This window comes from Aulostomus chinensis, chromosome 5 (assembly GCF_037954235.1).
Source record: "Aulostomus chinensis isolate RoL2024-O1b breed Wild chromosome 5, RoL_Achi_v1.0, whole genome shotgun sequence".
Lineage (NCBI taxonomy): Eukaryota > Metazoa > Chordata > Actinopteri > Syngnathiformes > Aulostomidae > Aulostomus > Aulostomus chinensis.
Genome location: NC_141324.1, coordinates 16,910,069 through 16,926,695, shown reverse-complemented (window position 1 = coordinate 16,926,695; position 16,627 = coordinate 16,910,069). Strand labels below are relative to the sequence as shown.

Genomic DNA, 16,627 nt, shown 5'->3' with positions numbered 1-16,627 from the left:
ATCTTAGTGGTGGGCTGAGCTGGAGGAAACATATTTTCACGATGTGGGGTTGTAAATGTGTGATGTTTACATGTGTTTCAGACCACAACAACGCACTTCATGAAAATCTTTCTCTAATAAACAACAACTAAACAACAGCTGCAGGGTCACTGAGAGAAGACACAGATTCCTCATCCATTTCCTCCATCCATCCAACCCTACGGGACCAGTGAGTGAGTCACAGGCATAATGTTCCCTTCATTAGCCCACCGAGTAACACACACACACACACACACACACACACGCACACACACTGCAGAGTGCCGTGACCACAAAGACAACAACAGCATAATGCAGCAGGAAACCATGAAGGACATCTTCCACATTGTATGAACATAGTTTGAAGTCTCTCTTGACTCTTTTGTCCCAACTTCTCTCTCTCTCTCTCTCTCTCTCTCTCTCTCTCTCTCTCTCTCTCTCTCTCTCTGGCTTTCCTCACTCCATCCTCCAAGTCTACTTATGACTCAGAAGTGCGCAGATACTTTTTCTCTGTGCTTCATACGCACACTCCAGTGTGAGCCAATGAGCCATTTTGGTGTTTACCCAAGGATGAGTGGAGGTAAAGCAAAGCTGCCTTCTCACTCTGGGGAATGCAGAATAATTACACCGGAGGATAGACGACGGTAGGATTAAAGGAGAATAGAAGTCCAGATTAGCGACATGAGGGGTACAGGAAGATTTTTCTATTAAAACTGGCCTCTCGAGTCTAAAATAACACCCTGAAACCTCTGTCAAGCAGCTCATTATCATCTCCCCGAGATACATGCACTTCTCCGTTCTGTGTCTTCCATTTCCACTGTAATACAGCAGCAATTAGCTGCCGTTAATGCAACATAACACTTGTGGCTGTCAGACACCGAAGAGAAGCTTGGCTCAGAGTCGGACTTCGGCTCCAGAGGGGCTTTTAAGATTGGCAAGGTTTCTCATCACATAGTTGGAAAGTTAGTGACGCTCCTCTTTCCACTTAAGTGGGCGTCCTCGTATGTGCAAACGCCTGCTGACTTTGTTTATTCCTTTTTTTCCAAGCTGACCTTTGGCTGTGCTAGCTGCACCCTGCCAAGCCCCGGCCCTTGGCTTACCTCAGTCAGGTCACAGTGATGCCAGGACCAGGGTGGAGGTGGGAAAACGTGTGAGGTCTAGTAATGAGCTGGAGCAAAGATGCGAGGGAGTGCGTATAGAGGGAGGGAGGGGGTGAGGATGGAGAGGGGCATCGGATACGTCTGGGCGATGACTCACCGATGCTGGATATTAATAGCATCAGGAGGGAAGGGGAGGGGTAGACGAGTGAGGGAGTAAGCCGTTTGGGATGCAGCCAGGACAGCATCATCGCTTCGCCAACAGGGAGTGGTGAATGGAGACAGAGACCCCAGAGATAAGACACGAAAGGGGGATGAAAGAGAAAAGATGAGAGGTTGAACTGTGAAGAAAAAAAGACACCAAAATAGAAGCACATTCCAATGAAATCGAGATAAATCAAGGCGTGTCACGCTGCACGTCATCTGAGTCACATCATAAAAAATAGATGAAATCCACATTTAACAGCATATTTGATGAAAACACACCCTTCCCTGCAGCTTCATTTACCCACATGGAGTTTAGCTAACAGAAAAAAATCCCCTCTGGTTGCCTGGACACCACATCTCAAGTCATCAAAGCACATCAGGCTCTTACATGCACTAATTAGGGTGCAAAAACAATCCAATTACTAAGGCAACAAGAGTATTTTAACATTCGTATCTGCTGTAAATATGAGTTGCTGTAATTACTGTAAGATTATTGCATCTTTTATGTCTAATTATGCACCGCTGACTGGGTTTCTCCATCAAAAACGCACATCCTGCCTCCGCTTCCAGTGACGTCAGCCAGTGCGTCACGCTGCATCCCTTATCTGAGACGCTAACAGAATCTGTGCACGTGCGTGGTCATGTACATATGCACCGGTGTGTGTGTGTGTGTGGGGGGGGGGGGGGGCACACATGCACGCACACACACAGATGATTGAGTCAGAGCAGCAAGGTAAACACACACAGCCGTTATTATAGGTGGTAAAACAGCAGAGGATCGGGAGGTGTCATGAGGATGATGAGCCAAAAGAAAAAAAGAGACATGTCAGTGGGAGGCAGGAAGTGGAACTGAAAAATAGCGAGTGAAGCAAAGGTGAGTTTAATGACACTGGAAGGTGTCAACCGTCTGTTTCATAAAGGATGCAAAAACCTATTTATATATAAGACATTTATACGACATTTATTATTAAGGGTTTTCTGGGAGTTTTATGCTGGACTGAGTTTGCTCGCCACTCCAGGAATTCATCGGTCAGCCAAAGTGGAGAGGAAGGATGTATTTATTTGGTTATTTAAATGAAAAGTCCCTCTTTTACTGCTCAAACTTACTGAAGCTGAGAGCAGCCCTGATTGGAAATGCTTCACCTCAAGAGACCTTGACAACAGATTCATTTATCTTGTTGTTTTGAGAAAGCCATGGTCCTTTTTGTTGAGATGAACTGCTCCATAGTTCAAGTTTTTCCCCCAAGAGTTTAATTTTGTTATCTTGTCCTTTTAAGGCTTTTTAATGTAAAAAAAAAAAAATTGTTGAAATGAGAACAAAAAAGGCGATTTTCTCAAGACCAATACAAGATTTAATCTTGAGGGGGGGGGGGGGGGGAGCGTTTTAGGGCTTCTAAACAAACTTTTCTCCAGAAAACCTTTTCTTGAGATGATAAAACCTCAAGAAAAAACTGCCTTTTGCTTTCTGAAGATAACACAAAGTGTGAAAAGTTCCGTTGTTCCCTCTGCTTTCGGCCTTTGGTTCCCCTTTAAGGCGACGTGACAGGTAAAGAAGTGTATTTCTGATTTCAACATGAACCTGTAAAAATCCAATCAAGAGCGTGGCTCTTCTCAGCTTCCATAGTAACTGCTGCCAAGATTAGTTCCGGGCGTGTTTCTCTCTGCATAGCTAATTTACATTTTTGATTGTCATCAAGAAAGATAATTGGCAAATGTCAGCTATGTTGTAACAGAGCCAGTCAGAAGATGACCGCTGGCGGAGGAGGAGCAGCAGCTCATTAATGCAGATACTTAGCCCGCTCCCGCAGCGTTCTGCTGGGTTCCTGTGACATGACATGGCGGTTTGCCCTTTTCAAAAAGACTGAGCCTCCCTCCCTACCTTCATTCCTCTCAGATTTTTAATAATCCCTCTCTCCTCTCTCTCACTCAATAATACACTCTTTACTTCTCCTCTCTCTCCTAATGGCTGAGACGACATGGCGTAGCTCTCCTCCTTGCTGGAGCCACCTGCCTCCTGAGCACAAGCTCCGGCTTTTAATTGATGCAGCGGAGAGCGAGGAGACGAGTGAATGCGAGCCGCTGAGAGAACGAGAGAAACCAACTAATGGGAGTGAAGAGGATACAAACCTGTGGGAAGAAATGAAGGTGGAGGCAAGTGAAAGCCTGTGAGGCTGCGTCACCATGGAGATGTTGGTTGAATAGGAGGTGAGCCTTGACAACGGGCGTGCCATTCTCTCTCCCCCTCCCCGCCTCATGATGGTGCCTTGAGAACGAGGGTGTGTGTGTGTGTGTGGGGGGGGGGGGGGGGGGTGGCGGTGAAAACAAACCAGAATTGTCTCATTTATTTCGCCATGAGTCAGTATTTTAAAAAAAATCATACATTTGAATGTTAAGAAAGAGGAAATGCAAGGTTTTTTGACGACATCGCCGCTTGGCTGCTGGTTGAGTCACGGAGCCTTGAGCTGACGCTGAAACACAAAAACAAGAAGCCAGATGCAAACACAAAAGACTAAAAGCACTGAGGTGTGTGCGTGTGTGTGTGTGCGTGCGTGCGTGCGTGCGTGTGAGCGTGTGTTTGCAGTTTCCACTCTGTCTGTTTTGAGAAGATATCATTGTCCCTCCCTCAACGTTGATTGACAGGTGTGTAAACAGACACATTCTTCCAATCGACTGCCGTGGGTTTTTCTTTGCCGAGTGGGGCTGCGCAGACAGAACTCATGAGGGACTTTTGACAACATGAGATTGTGGGTGTTCCTGAAGGAGCCATTTACACCACTTGAACATCCTTAACTCAGATTAGAGCCCAGCGAACAGATGAGCGAGCAACTCCCTTAATATCTGGAATTCTGACACTGAGAGTCCAAAGCTCTCATTTACATGAACTTTCTCATTCATGCCCTTTTCATTTCAAATGCACCTAAAACATTTTCTATAGCTGCACATCCAACTTGAAGTAGAAATGACTTTACTTGTTTAATACTACAATATTCTTAAATATTGAAATGTTCCAATTCATTGTCCGGGAATATTTTTGTTTGTCAATTTACAACTGAATTATTTCATGTTGATTCTTTTTATTTCTTGCAGTCGTTCCGAACTTCTTTCATTCTTCAAGATGTCTGCACTCACTGTCGTTTTTTACCCACAGTCCGAATCATAAATCCCCTCTAAATTTAGGATTTTTAGATTTGTTTAGCTGCTTTCATGGTGAACATTACACAGGCCAAGAAATTCTTCTTTTTTTTTTCACACACAACCACCTGCCCCCCCCCCCCCCCCCATGACCGATGGCTGGAACATCACAAGCCCCTGAGAGGAACCATAGACTCAGCCAGTGAGTCACACCAGGAACCAGCTGGGATTTGAATCTTAGAACATTTGATCCATAACCAAGAACAATCACTATACTTCACTCACACACACACGCACACACACACACACACACACACACACACACACACACACACACACACACACAGAATGATGAAGAGACAAATATACAAAATAAAATGCCAGATTATTAACAGGAATTTGTGATGTTTTATACTCTTCAGAGTTTAAATACTGCCACTTTGTAGCATGATCGGGTCTCACACACACACACACACACACACACTCAGATGAGAATAAAACATTCCACGGACGTGTTGCTGTTTACTTATTGTGATATTGGCACTCACACACATTACAGGATGCAGATGAATCGTTGTTTTTTTTAAACAAGGTGGCTCGTGGTTAAACCAGGAGTCGCACGGTGAGAAAATAGCGGTACAGCTGTTACTCCCTATTTCACTTGCAGGGCCGTTTCCATTCATCGCCATGTACCAGACAGTGCACATATTACTGACACACAAGGGCAAACAGCCTGTTGGCGGTAGATATTACTGAACCAGCTGTTGACCTCTGGAGCTGCTGCTGTTTGTTAGCGTGAAGGCTGTTTCTGAATGAACGGGCGTGATGTCAGAGCAGTGATGCTGTGGGATTATACAACGCGCGTCTCACACACCACACCACATCTCCCGCTCTCAGTCTGTCCTCTGATCTTGTGAATCATTTTTTTTCTTCTTGTCCGCATTCCATTCTGTATACACACTCATCGAGAACACGCACACACACACACACACACACACACACACAAATAGCAGCAGCAGCCAGGCAGACAGATGGATGTGTTTTCTAACATCTCTGCAGCTCTTCAGCCCTGGCGAGCAGGCGGCTGACGGCTCACTCCAGTCACAATAAACCATGATGTTGTTGAGGTCTCTCCCGTATGAAGACACCCTCGCCACAGAGGACGGAGGGAGGAGCTCTCTGCGCTTTGCAGGTGTTCACGCACTTGAAAGGATCATAACATTGAATTCTGGGCTCATTGAATGCAATTAGAGGTGCAATGAAAGTGAGGAGAAGTCAGAGAGGCTGCAGTAGAAGAGCACTCACACACACGTGTGAGTCTGAGGCCATCGAGCAAAACAACTGGAATCACTTTAGCTTTTATTAAAGGAGTCTGGAGCTGCTGCTGGAGATGCTGCTGGAGCTGCGGCGAGGATAAAGACACGCTGATGTATTTGTCGCCCATTAGGTGGGTTTGAAGGAGGACACCATCACAGCGGGGAAATCACAAAACAGACTCGTGTTTAAAAGAAAGACGTTCAGGAGACCCTCTCTAGCTGCTCCATGAAGATAAAGACCATCCTGAATACAGGATGGTTCATAAAACATGTTTTAGTGATGAAAGTTACCATAGATGATGTTTTAGAACCTTCAACTCACATGGTTACAACATTAAAAAGAAGATATGTAGGATGTAAAAAGAATGTTCCCATATGGTTCTCTGTGGATCACAGGAGAACATTTCAGAGAGGGCTAGTCAGAATGTAAGCATCCCCTTACCAAGTCAAGAGCAAGTTCAGTTTAGAAATGTGACGGAAATGTTCCCATCTGGTTCTCTATGAAAAGGTTCCTCTACCGATGTAAACGACATTACCCTGAAACGTTCCTGCAGTTCCTTCATGGTGAAGGGTGCTACCCGGAAAACACGAAAACATCCTGAGAACATTTTAGGGGACATGAATCAAATGTACTCTCGAGAACCTTAAGTGACATTGCAGGAACCTTTCGGGGATCTTGAGGGAATGTACTAAACAGTCTCCCCTAAACGTTCCCTGACACCTTGAACATCACAACCCACACATTGATACTTCCTGGGAAAAATGTAGTAATGCGGTCTGAACGTCCTGGGAATGTCCCTTCTGGAGCATGTTATGTTCCCACAGTTCTTTAAGGGCTGGGGGGATACTTGGTGTTTAGGTGAACGTACGTATGAGAGATGTTCCCCCTTCAGCATTATGCGCCTAGATCATTAACAGAACCCAAGGTGACACAGAGGGGGCGTCTTTCACACCCTCCTCTAAAAGGTCCCTGGATGTTCCCTGACAACTCCATATCAACCCACCTGGGAATGTTTTCGGAAGGTTACAAGACGATCCTGCACACTAGTGAAGATGTTCTCATAACATTTTAGAAATTTTCCTGTTTTTTTTGTCACAGATGTGACTTTGTGTTCCAGGAATGTTTTAGGAAACGCACAGAGGACGTTACCTCTTGGCCTCTAGATTCTCTTGAGAATGTTTGCAGAACCTAGAGTGACATCACAGTGACCTTTGGTGGACTAAGAGAGAACATCCGGTGATTGCCTGCCCCCCCCCCCACACACACACACACAAATACTCCCAGAAACAAAACAAAACACAAAACATCCCTCCGATCTAAGTTCCTAACTCTTCAGAGGAGTTAAATGAGGACTAAACCTGGTGTCTGCCCCCCCCCCCCACACCTCCACCAGATGACGTGCGATGAGAGCACCACCCCACGCGTTGTCACCCCCCATCGGTGACCTTCCGCCGGCAGGTGCCACGCTGTGGCCCCTTTATCTTGTCGACCTGCGGAATGCGGAGCTTTCTGGCCCCCAGTCGACAGGAGGGTGTTTATCACCGTCTCTGTCAGCCGAGGGAGGGAGAGGGAGGGGCGGGCTGAACTGCGACAGCAACTCCGCGGTGGTTTTAGCCTGTGAGTCATCGCTAGAGGCTTTAACTCTTCACCTGCCATGTTGGTGAATAGGATATTTACATGAAAACAATGGAAATCTTTCAAATCTCTTTTGAAAGACTCCAGTTTGAAAGTTTTTTTTTTAAATGAAGGATCGTGAAATTTAATAAGATTAAAAAAAAACCACGGAAACACAAACTTTCGAAATGAATCTCTGCTTCAGCCTGAACAGCCTCATCTTCCACACGCAGGATCAGCTCAGACCAACGCCGAGCTTCTGCTCTCACTACTCGGATCAATCGCTCTCGCGCAGCGCTGCCGTGCAACAGAGAAGCACTGCGAGCTATTTTTAATACAGCCAGCTTTTCAGTGTGGCATACGATCAACCTGAATCACTTCCATGTATTTTTCAGGGGCGGCTGTTGCGTGTGCGGTTTGATGACGCGGTGGTCAGGTGTCGCCTCATATAACGCGGGGAGCTGTCCAAGTGCTGAAACCAGAAGAGCTCAGCGCCACCCCGGAGGACATGCCATACACCTTCACTGCTGTCTGAGCTTCATTGCCAAAGGTAAGACGCGCGTTTTTTGTTGTTGTTGTTGTTGTTGTTTTGTTTTTTTTTTGGGGGGGGGTGTAGTTTTACACCTAAATAAGCATTACAAATATGTTCGAATTGAAAGATAACGCAGCGTTTTCTTAAACGCTTTATGTTCATTAAGAGTTATGATAATGATGGTAGACCTCTTGTTTTGTTTATTCATTGTTGAGAAAGTGGAATAATCACGTTGTTGAGTATGAAATCGGATGCTGAGGTTGCCCGTATCAACGCGGGGAGTGACTCATCCAGCGACGTCTCTCTTCACGCAGCAATCAAAACATTCCTGTTTGTTGATTTGGAAACACAAAAGAGCAGAAATATTGTGAATTCTCCTTTTTATGTTATTGTGTTCTTTCCGTATTTTCACCAACACTGTCCCCTCTCCTTATTTTCAGGTAATCAATAGCCTATAATGCTGCATTTCCACCACAAGTTGCCCGCGGGGGGAGCCGTGGTCCTGCTCGCCTTCCTCCTCCATGGATGCGCCGTGCACACTGCGTCTCTCCCCCGTCACTACAGGCTCCGAGGCGGGGACGGTGATGGGCAGCCGGCTGCCTACCCACCAAGCTCCGATATGATCAAAGCCCTGGAGTACATCGAAAACCTGAAGCAGCGGAACGGGGGTCGACCTGAACCCGCGGACTACGACGAAGTGGACAAGTTCAGAGTGCTTCTTCAGCTCGCCTCGCAGCAGGACGAAGGTCCCGGGGAACGTCAGCCTGCTCCCGGCATGCAGAGGCAGGATATTACCGCTGAGGAGCTGATGAAAGCCCTGCTCAAGTCTCTCCAGGAACAGACCGGGAAAGACACGAAGCTGAGCCCCGCATCGGCGCCAAGGAACGACCGCCGCACACACAGACACCGCACCAAAGACACGGAGATCCCCGAAAGCGCGCTGGTGGACTACGGTAATTTCCCCAGAGCTCACAAGAAATACCCACTGATGTTTGAGGACGAAGAGAACACGGACGCTTCAAAGCGAGCCACAGAAGACCTGGACGAGCAGTACACACCTCAGAGCCTCGCTAATTTACGCTCCATCTTTGAAGAGCTGGGGAGGATGCCCCTCGGCCCCAGCCAGAAGAGAGACATGTTTGGGGATGACGATGATGAGGATGAGGGCGCGCTCAGCCTCCGGAGCCAGGCCTATGAGGATGTGGCCGGGGGAGAGGAGTGGGTTCCCGTGGAGGAAAGGGAGGAGACTGAGGAGATGGTGAACGGGAGCCATGAGGAAATGGAGAGAGCGCTGGATGAGCAGGAGGAGGCGGAGAGAGAGGAGATGCAGCGGAGAGGGGCGAGTCAGAACCAAGAGGAGGCCGATGATGACACCAAGCTGGTAGACTACTACCTGCTGAAGGTGCTGGAGATGAGCGACCAGACCCAGAAGAGGGACAAGACCGGGGAACAAAAAAAGAGACTGATCCGCCCCTCCATCGTGGACCCCCGGGTGATGAAAGAGTTGCTGGAGCTCTCATTGAAGCTCCACGTCCCGCCACAGGACCTCATCGACATGCTGCTCACAGAGGAGCTCCGGAAGCTCCACCGCACCCCTCAAGCCTCATCCCGTTACCCCGCCTCCCAGGTACCCAAGATCCGCTACTTCAGTCGCAGACTGCCGCTGAAGAGCAAGACCGCTCCGGAGGACATGGACAGAGAGGACTTTTTGGACATCATCGGGGTTGAGACCATCAGTAACGAGTACCCGGTGGTTCAGAGACCAGTGAAGACTTCCTCAGACAGACTCCCGGCGGCATCCAACCCTGCTGCCAATGCTGGCCCAGTGAAGATCCCTCCTCCCTCCGGACGCAGGGAGAACCTCTTCCTCTCTGAGCTCAACAAGATGCCCCTGAAACGCCAAGCTGACGGCAATGAGGATGACGGCGATGACGGCGACGTGGAAGATGAGGTCACCACCTACCTGGCGGCTAAAATCCTGACAGAGTACCCCAACACCATCACCAAGAGGGACACGCAGGCGCAGCTGAAGGGCCAGTTCCCCTACGAGCTGTACGAACGCGCCATGAAGGACTACCTGGGTCAGGTGGACCCGGAGAAACGACCTGTGACCAAGAGGGAGACCGAGACCGAGGCCGAGGAGAAGGTGAAACCCACAGAGATGCAGGGCAAAGAGGAGATAACAGCCAAGCCCTCAGCTCCACAGAGCGGGAACGAGGAGGAGGAGGAGCAGCGTGAAAAAGCAGTGGCTGGGATGTAGGGTGACCCCCATTAAAACGCACGAAATCATGAATATAGTATTTATACTGTCTCAAAAGTTTGGTGGATGTGATCTAGTTTACAAATTTCTATTATATGATGGTATTAATAATGTCACCCCGATGAAACAGAACTGTGGAAAACCTACAGGTCCGATGCATTTTTAGAAGAAATAGTCCCTACTTTGCTGCAATGTCATTATGAAAACATTATAATGACGTCATAAGAGATTAAAAGGGATGGCATATTCAAAAGATTTGAAGCTGCTACTCCTATTTGCCAATTAATATAATATCAGAGAACAGTGACTTAAATGTGATGCTGTTGGTTAATTGTGTTAAAAACAGGCTTATATTTTTATTTATGATCAAGTTGTTTTCATCTAACCCTCAACTACATATATGAATATAAGTGTTAAGGATAGAACAAGCTGGCAGGGCTGTCAAAGCACCAGTTCTACTCTTCTCTGTGACCACCCGGGAGCACTAGAGGGCAAGTAGAGGTATTTCTGAGAGCGAGTGTTGTCGTGGCTCGTGATATATTCAGGGTTTGTGGAATTTATTGTTATTATGGATGTTTTATTTCTAAAGATCAGAACCGTCGCCTGCCTTCCAACCCTTTCATACTGCAAAGCTCTGTATTGTTGGCCTACCAGTGGTTGTGCTATGTATTGCTCATTTTTAAACCATTTTGTACATGCTCAATAATGTGTGATGACTCACAGATGAATAAAGCATCAGCGGTATTATTTTTCTCCTCGCTGAGTTGTGTTGCCTTATTCGAACTGAGCAGAATCACAGGTTAAACATTTGGTTATTGAACGTATAAAAATAGTCAAATAATAATTAGAATCTCACTATGCAGGCAGTTTATCAAAATACACATTTAATCAGAAACTCCAACATTATAAATTGCACATAATAAAAAAACTGATACTCACACCCATGCTAGCAGCTGCTACCTGTAAATATGAATGGTGCCACAAAAAAATGCACATGCACTAAAACAACGGTATGATATCTGTCACTTTTTATAAATCTGCTCTTCCTCTAAAAAAAAAAAAAACATGTTATTTTTGAAAATCTACATATTTTTCAAACAGTAGCTTCCATTCATTGCTGTGTCATTCAGTTCCAGTGCTGTATAATTTCAATAAAAACCTAACCTAAAAAACACTTCACCCTCTATCACTACTTCACCTGCAATTAGCAGTTATTGACGTTAAAACACACCCCCTTCAGATGAGTTCAGCTGAACAACAAATTTTAGATTCACTCCCAAATGAAGTTTACGTGGCAGCAACAGTTCAGGCAGGAGGCGAGCAGGCAGTGCGCCCATTTCTTCTCTTGAAAATGCTCAGAAGAATCAAAGTAAATCCCACGTCCGTGTTCAGAATCTTCTTTGACTCATGTACAGTACATTTAGTTCCAGTATCATCTTTTATCCGCGGGTTAAAATGCTGGTTTACTCATATACTCCTCCATAGTCTGAAAAGAAAAGGGCACAAAGAGGATAAAACAGCTTCCAAGACTTGTTAAAAGAACATGACATTTTTGGAAATATACATGTTTGTCATCCACCCCAGAGCCAGACAAGAGGATAGATCCCCTTCTCTCCTCTGGAAGAGCTGAGACACACAGACCACCTGACTGCTTGTTAGCTTAGCACAATGAGTGGCAGGGGATGGGAAGGGTTAGCATACCTCCATCAAAAGTTACACATTTTTCTCGCTTAGTCGCAGCTGCTTTGCTGACAGAGGGCAGTTGTTTGATGCAGCACCTTGAAGGGCCTGTTCAGCTAACAAATCAAACCTTTTAATCCCGACTGCAATGGCTGCTACTACTCATCATGGCCAGGTATGCAAGAGGTTGTGATTATTGATAGATTGTGGAAGCTGAGCAAGCACTTTCCATCCGCTACCAGTCATAGTGCTGAACTAACCAGCAGTCAGCTTGTCTCTAAGGATAGGAGGGTATCAAGCCTCTTGTCTGGTTCTGGAGAGGATGGACAATAAGCACATTTCTCAAAAAGTTTGGCATGCTCCTTTAAAGACATTACGATACAATGATTCATGGTCACTCATTCACACATCAGCCTTTACATGGCGTGCTGAGAACACACTAACACAAGCAGAGCGTCTAACCTGTCTGTCCATATTCAAGGTCATCCAAACAGCTCCACCTCATACCACTCACTGTTGCCATCCTGAAGCGATAATGATCAAAATGAATGGGAGGCTACACTGCGCACATTCCAACGTTTAAACTCAAGTGTTAGTCAGCCCTAGAAGCACTCACCCAGTACCACTACTTTACCACACAGAGCCACGAGCCTACGAGGACAGCGGGGTGGTACAAGCCAAACACTAAGCCTACGCCACATTCAGGGAAATCTGTCTCTCCCTCGCAATAACTGGCAGAGAGAGAGAGAGATGCGCACACACACACAGAAGTAAGAAGAACAGCAACAAACACACATCTAAGAACAAGGAGCTAACATCCAGCAGCTATTAGCTACGAGAAAAGATGCACCAGGGATCCAGCGGCACCACTGTTAATTGAACCAATTATCACACTGACTACTTGCTGAGTACACACTCGCACAGATAAACTGTGGGACCTGGATTCAGAATTTAGCATGAAAAGTTCAGCAAAATATTGAAAAAACAAAAATCAGAAGACGGCATCTGGACCCTTCAACAACTCCACCACATTCAAAATTTAAATCAGGTCTGCATTGTGGCTGGGCGATGAAAAAAGGAAAAGAATATGAAGAAATACAGTGGAGCAGGATTGAGTTTTAAAACCTGGAAGTAAGTTAGCATTGTCAGTTCCCTCGTCTCAAAGTAAATGGGTTTTTAGTTAAATGCCTGGAATAAAGCTGACACAAGATTGAGAGATTTTAAATTTTGTTCTGCCGCATAACACACACCAGTAAATACTGCACTTGGGAATTTTGACGCACTTATGTGCCGGAGGGTGCCAGTAAGCAGCTTAACTAGACGACAGAGGTTGTCATGGATAGCGAACATCACCACGTCAAACATGGAAGAGCCTCGAAGTCAACTGCAAGTCAGAAGTTCATCATTCCGATTTCCAACCAACAATCAAAATGTGTTCCATTGCATCTGCTTGTAAAAACTATCAAGCACCCACTGACACACAGAGTGATGTTTGTTTATCAAATTTTGTGGTGTGGTTGGTTACATGCACAGAGACACACACCACATGGGAGGAGCTTAGAAAGACCATCAAATGAATGGAGACAGAAACGGCAACGACAAAAATGTTACAGCAAGTTTTAACGTGTTAAAGTAAAACTATGACAAACTAATTCTGCAAAATGTCTCATTGGGTGCGCTGATGTACTTCCTGTGACATCAGGTAGGTGAGATCAGGCTCTGTCCAGTTGGAGATCCAACTTCAGTCCCTCTGCTGCTGCATTTTTCACATCTGACGTATCTTTTGTCATTTGCTTCAAGCACAACTGAAGGCAGGGGAACTGCCAAGCTAGTTGGGTGTCACTGGTCGTGCATTCGTGGCGTAGGTTGTTTGTTGTGTAGCGTTAGCTTTGTACCTCTGGTGATTGAATTTACACTTCAAAAATAACAAATTTTGACATTTTAGGCCTCATACACTTTTGCTTTCATCAAAAATCCCAAACCCAATGTAAAAATCAGCGGCTTTAAGTCGAGGTTACTTATGAGGATGCTACCTTCCAGGTCATCACTGCAGCACTCTATTTACAAGCCTCTCTTTCCAATATCAATATATACCAGGATATCTACTGGGGGTAGTCAGGCGATCCAGCAGACGCTCAGCCTGGTCATGACAAGTGGGAAACCATTTTGTGAGAAATCGGACCATTTGCTTTTAGCCCTGATTTTGATGGCAAAATTGTGTATCACAATATTTGTAAAAATCCCAAATGATATATCAGTAGATATTCGATATTTATGGATACATCGCCCAGCCCTAGTCTGATCTCAAAACAGGTCTCTGTTTTGTTCCATTACATTAAGCCTTGCAACAGACGCTCCAAGATCACATCACCGTTGCAAGCCGCCTCTGGTGCTGTGTTGTGTTGGTGAGTGTGTGTTTGTGAGTGTGTGTCAGAGCATCTCACCTCCTGCAACATGTCTGAGGCTTCGATGGAGCGATTCACAAGCTGTTTGGAGGTTTCCTGTATTTCCCCTCCCATTAGGAACTCATCCAGGATAAAATAGGCCTTCTCAAAGTTAAAGATTATGTCCAGCTCACACACCTGAGTGGTGGGGGGAGGGGGGGGTGTTGCAATTATTAGACATAACAACAATAGCCTACTTGAGCAATAATACACCATGTGGTGTTGAATATGACCGAAGGAAAGACAAAGGAGAGATACATTGCCAAAGTACTGGTCCAGCAGCTCCACGTAGCGATGAATGACCTCTAAGGCCAGCAGCTCGTTCTCCTGGTTCTCTATGGCCAGGCAGAAGTACAAGCTCGCATATCTGGGGAAAGAGGACGGGTTTCAGTTTGTGATTAATCTATACAGGATGTGAAGCTATGAGCGGACCGCCGCTGCCTGAAAAACAGAGGGTCATTTTCAAGTGAGGACCCACCTCTTGTAAATAATCTTCAGGTCTTTCCAGTGAAGGAAGTTACAGGATCGTGGTTGCCTTGCCAACACCATAGTAGTCATATCCCTGATTATCTTCTTCTTCTCACGTTCCAACATGGGTGTAAACCACTTCTGTAAGCGCAGCTTCCCCTGGCGGCTGAAGAGCAGCAGGAAACGCATCTACCGACACACACCAACGCAGCCGAGTCAGAAATGCAAACTACAGGGTATTATTAACTTACTAACTAACACACATGAACGGGGGGGGGGGGGGGGGGGTCAAACATGTCTGGCTGCTGTTCATTAAAGAATAACTCAACTGAGCAAACACCAGCTATTTGAGGAAAAAGGAAAGCATGAAGGTCAACAAACAGCTGAGGAAGAGGTGGTGCTTCATATCGGTCTATAAATGTGTTACTTAACATGAGAAGAATATGCATCAGGGCTTCTTTGTCTAAGGGAGTGTTTGGTTGAGGCACTTGAATGGTAACAAAGAATGACTGCCTTTTTTCCCTCAGAAGACGAGGACTAGGGTCACATATTAGGGCTGCACAATTGATCGAAAGTGAATCCATTAAAAATGTTTTAACTGCAGGGAGAAGCAATATTTCTCATGTTGGCTAACTGTGTATAGAATTGCCATTTTAAATTCAATACAGTGGTGCTGCAGAGATGTCCCGCCAACACATCATACACACTGCAATGACTCGGTATGTACGAATTAACGCTCACCCCACAGTCAAAAATCCCATCTCAATAGCAATGTCAGACTAAACAATTAGAAGACACATTTGATATTTTCTTTAAATAGTAGTTTTATAGTAGTTAGTTGTAGTGCTACTACAGTTTGAATTCTGACTTTAAACTCAATTCAAATAAACCTTTTCTTCAACAGGAGGCTACATGCTAACACACACAGACCTCCACCTCCACGGTACTTCCTGTAGTTAGTCCTCTCTTTGCTGGTCCATAGGCTGGGCATAAATAAACTCCCTGCCTCTGCCCTCAACTTGTTCGGTCACTACGTCATACTGAGATGTTAAACTCTGTATATGTTGTCGACTGAAAAAAATACAACTACACGTCTATAAAATATTCAGCATTTTCTGTCCTTGCGGTTAGTAATGGAGAAAGAAGGCATTAAATATATCCAGCCTTCTCTCTGACTTGAAACTTTCAGATGAAAAATATAATGTGTGTGTGTGTGTGTGTAAATTAGAGATTTATCAGCATGAACACGCAAATTAAACCTGTTAAACCGAGTTAGAGGGTCGGAGCGTTTAAACTGCCACCCGACAGGTCTCAAAAGTGACGCAACCTGTTCGACCGAGGGGCGGTGGAGGAAACGAACACCTTACTTCCGACTGTCGCTTAGAGAGCCCGCTGAACACAAGGAAAATAAAACGCTTTACTAAACATGTACTAGTGTTGTAAAGTTTACTGCCTGTGAGTAAAAAAGAAAAAAAAAACAGACCCCAGAGCGAAAAGTAGATGTTCAATGTGTAATTTCTTGCTCTGACTCGTTGGCACCTGTGAGCGAGGACAGGTGCAGCAGGTAGGCGGCTAAGCTAACGGTGAGGTAGAATTCACTTACCATGTTGACGCTGCGCCACGAACTAAACACGCGTTAAAAACAGGACAAAAACACAACTTTAACCCTCACAAAGGGTCATAAAGTCCAGTTAAACTCATAGCCTCTCTCGCCGTCGTGCACCGTAGTCCATCAGAGGTGGGGGGGGGGAAGTTGGTAAACTCCGCCCTCCCGGTCGCCTGCCGGGCGGTGCCAGCTGAGCGCGTCATCACACACCTCAAACACCTGGATCAGTTATTGTAGATTTATATCGATGGG

General features: G+C 45.8%; 2 protein-coding genes across 3 annotated transcripts; one reads left to right on the top strand and one right to left on the bottom strand.

The window, feature by feature from the left end:
* The first annotated feature begins 7,645 nt into the window (after positions 1-7,645).
* Positions 7,646-10,940, top strand: scg2b (secretogranin II b). The gene is made up of 2 exons (XM_086203563.1): positions 7,646-7,935; positions 8,358-10,940. Exon 2 carries the CDS (start codon positions 8,375-8,377, stop codon positions 10,175-10,177), a length of 1,803 nt encoding a protein of 600 aa, XP_086059689.1. The 5' UTR covers positions 7,646-7,935; positions 8,358-8,374; the 3' UTR covers positions 10,178-10,940.
* Positions 10,941-11,038: 98 nt separating this feature from the next.
* ap1s3b (adaptor related protein complex 1 subunit sigma 3b) lies at positions 11,039-16,575 on the bottom strand. Of its 2 annotated transcripts, XM_086203564.1 has the most exons (6): positions 16,373-16,575; positions 14,780-14,958; positions 14,560-14,668; positions 14,302-14,439; positions 12,320-12,381; positions 11,039-11,663 (listed from the first exon to the last, which is right to left on the bottom strand). In XM_086203564.1, exons 1-5 carry the CDS (start codon positions 16,373-16,375, stop codon positions 12,340-12,342), a joined length of 471 nt encoding a protein of 156 aa, XP_086059690.1. In that variant the 5' UTR covers positions 16,376-16,575; the 3' UTR covers positions 11,039-11,663; positions 12,320-12,339. The 2 variants fall into 2 exon arrangements, with proteins under 2 accessions (XP_086059690.1, XP_086059691.1); XM_086203565.1 differs by lacking the exon at positions 12,320-12,381 and having other exon boundaries at positions 11,043-11,663.
* Between the last annotated feature and the right edge of the window lie 52 nt (positions 16,576-16,627).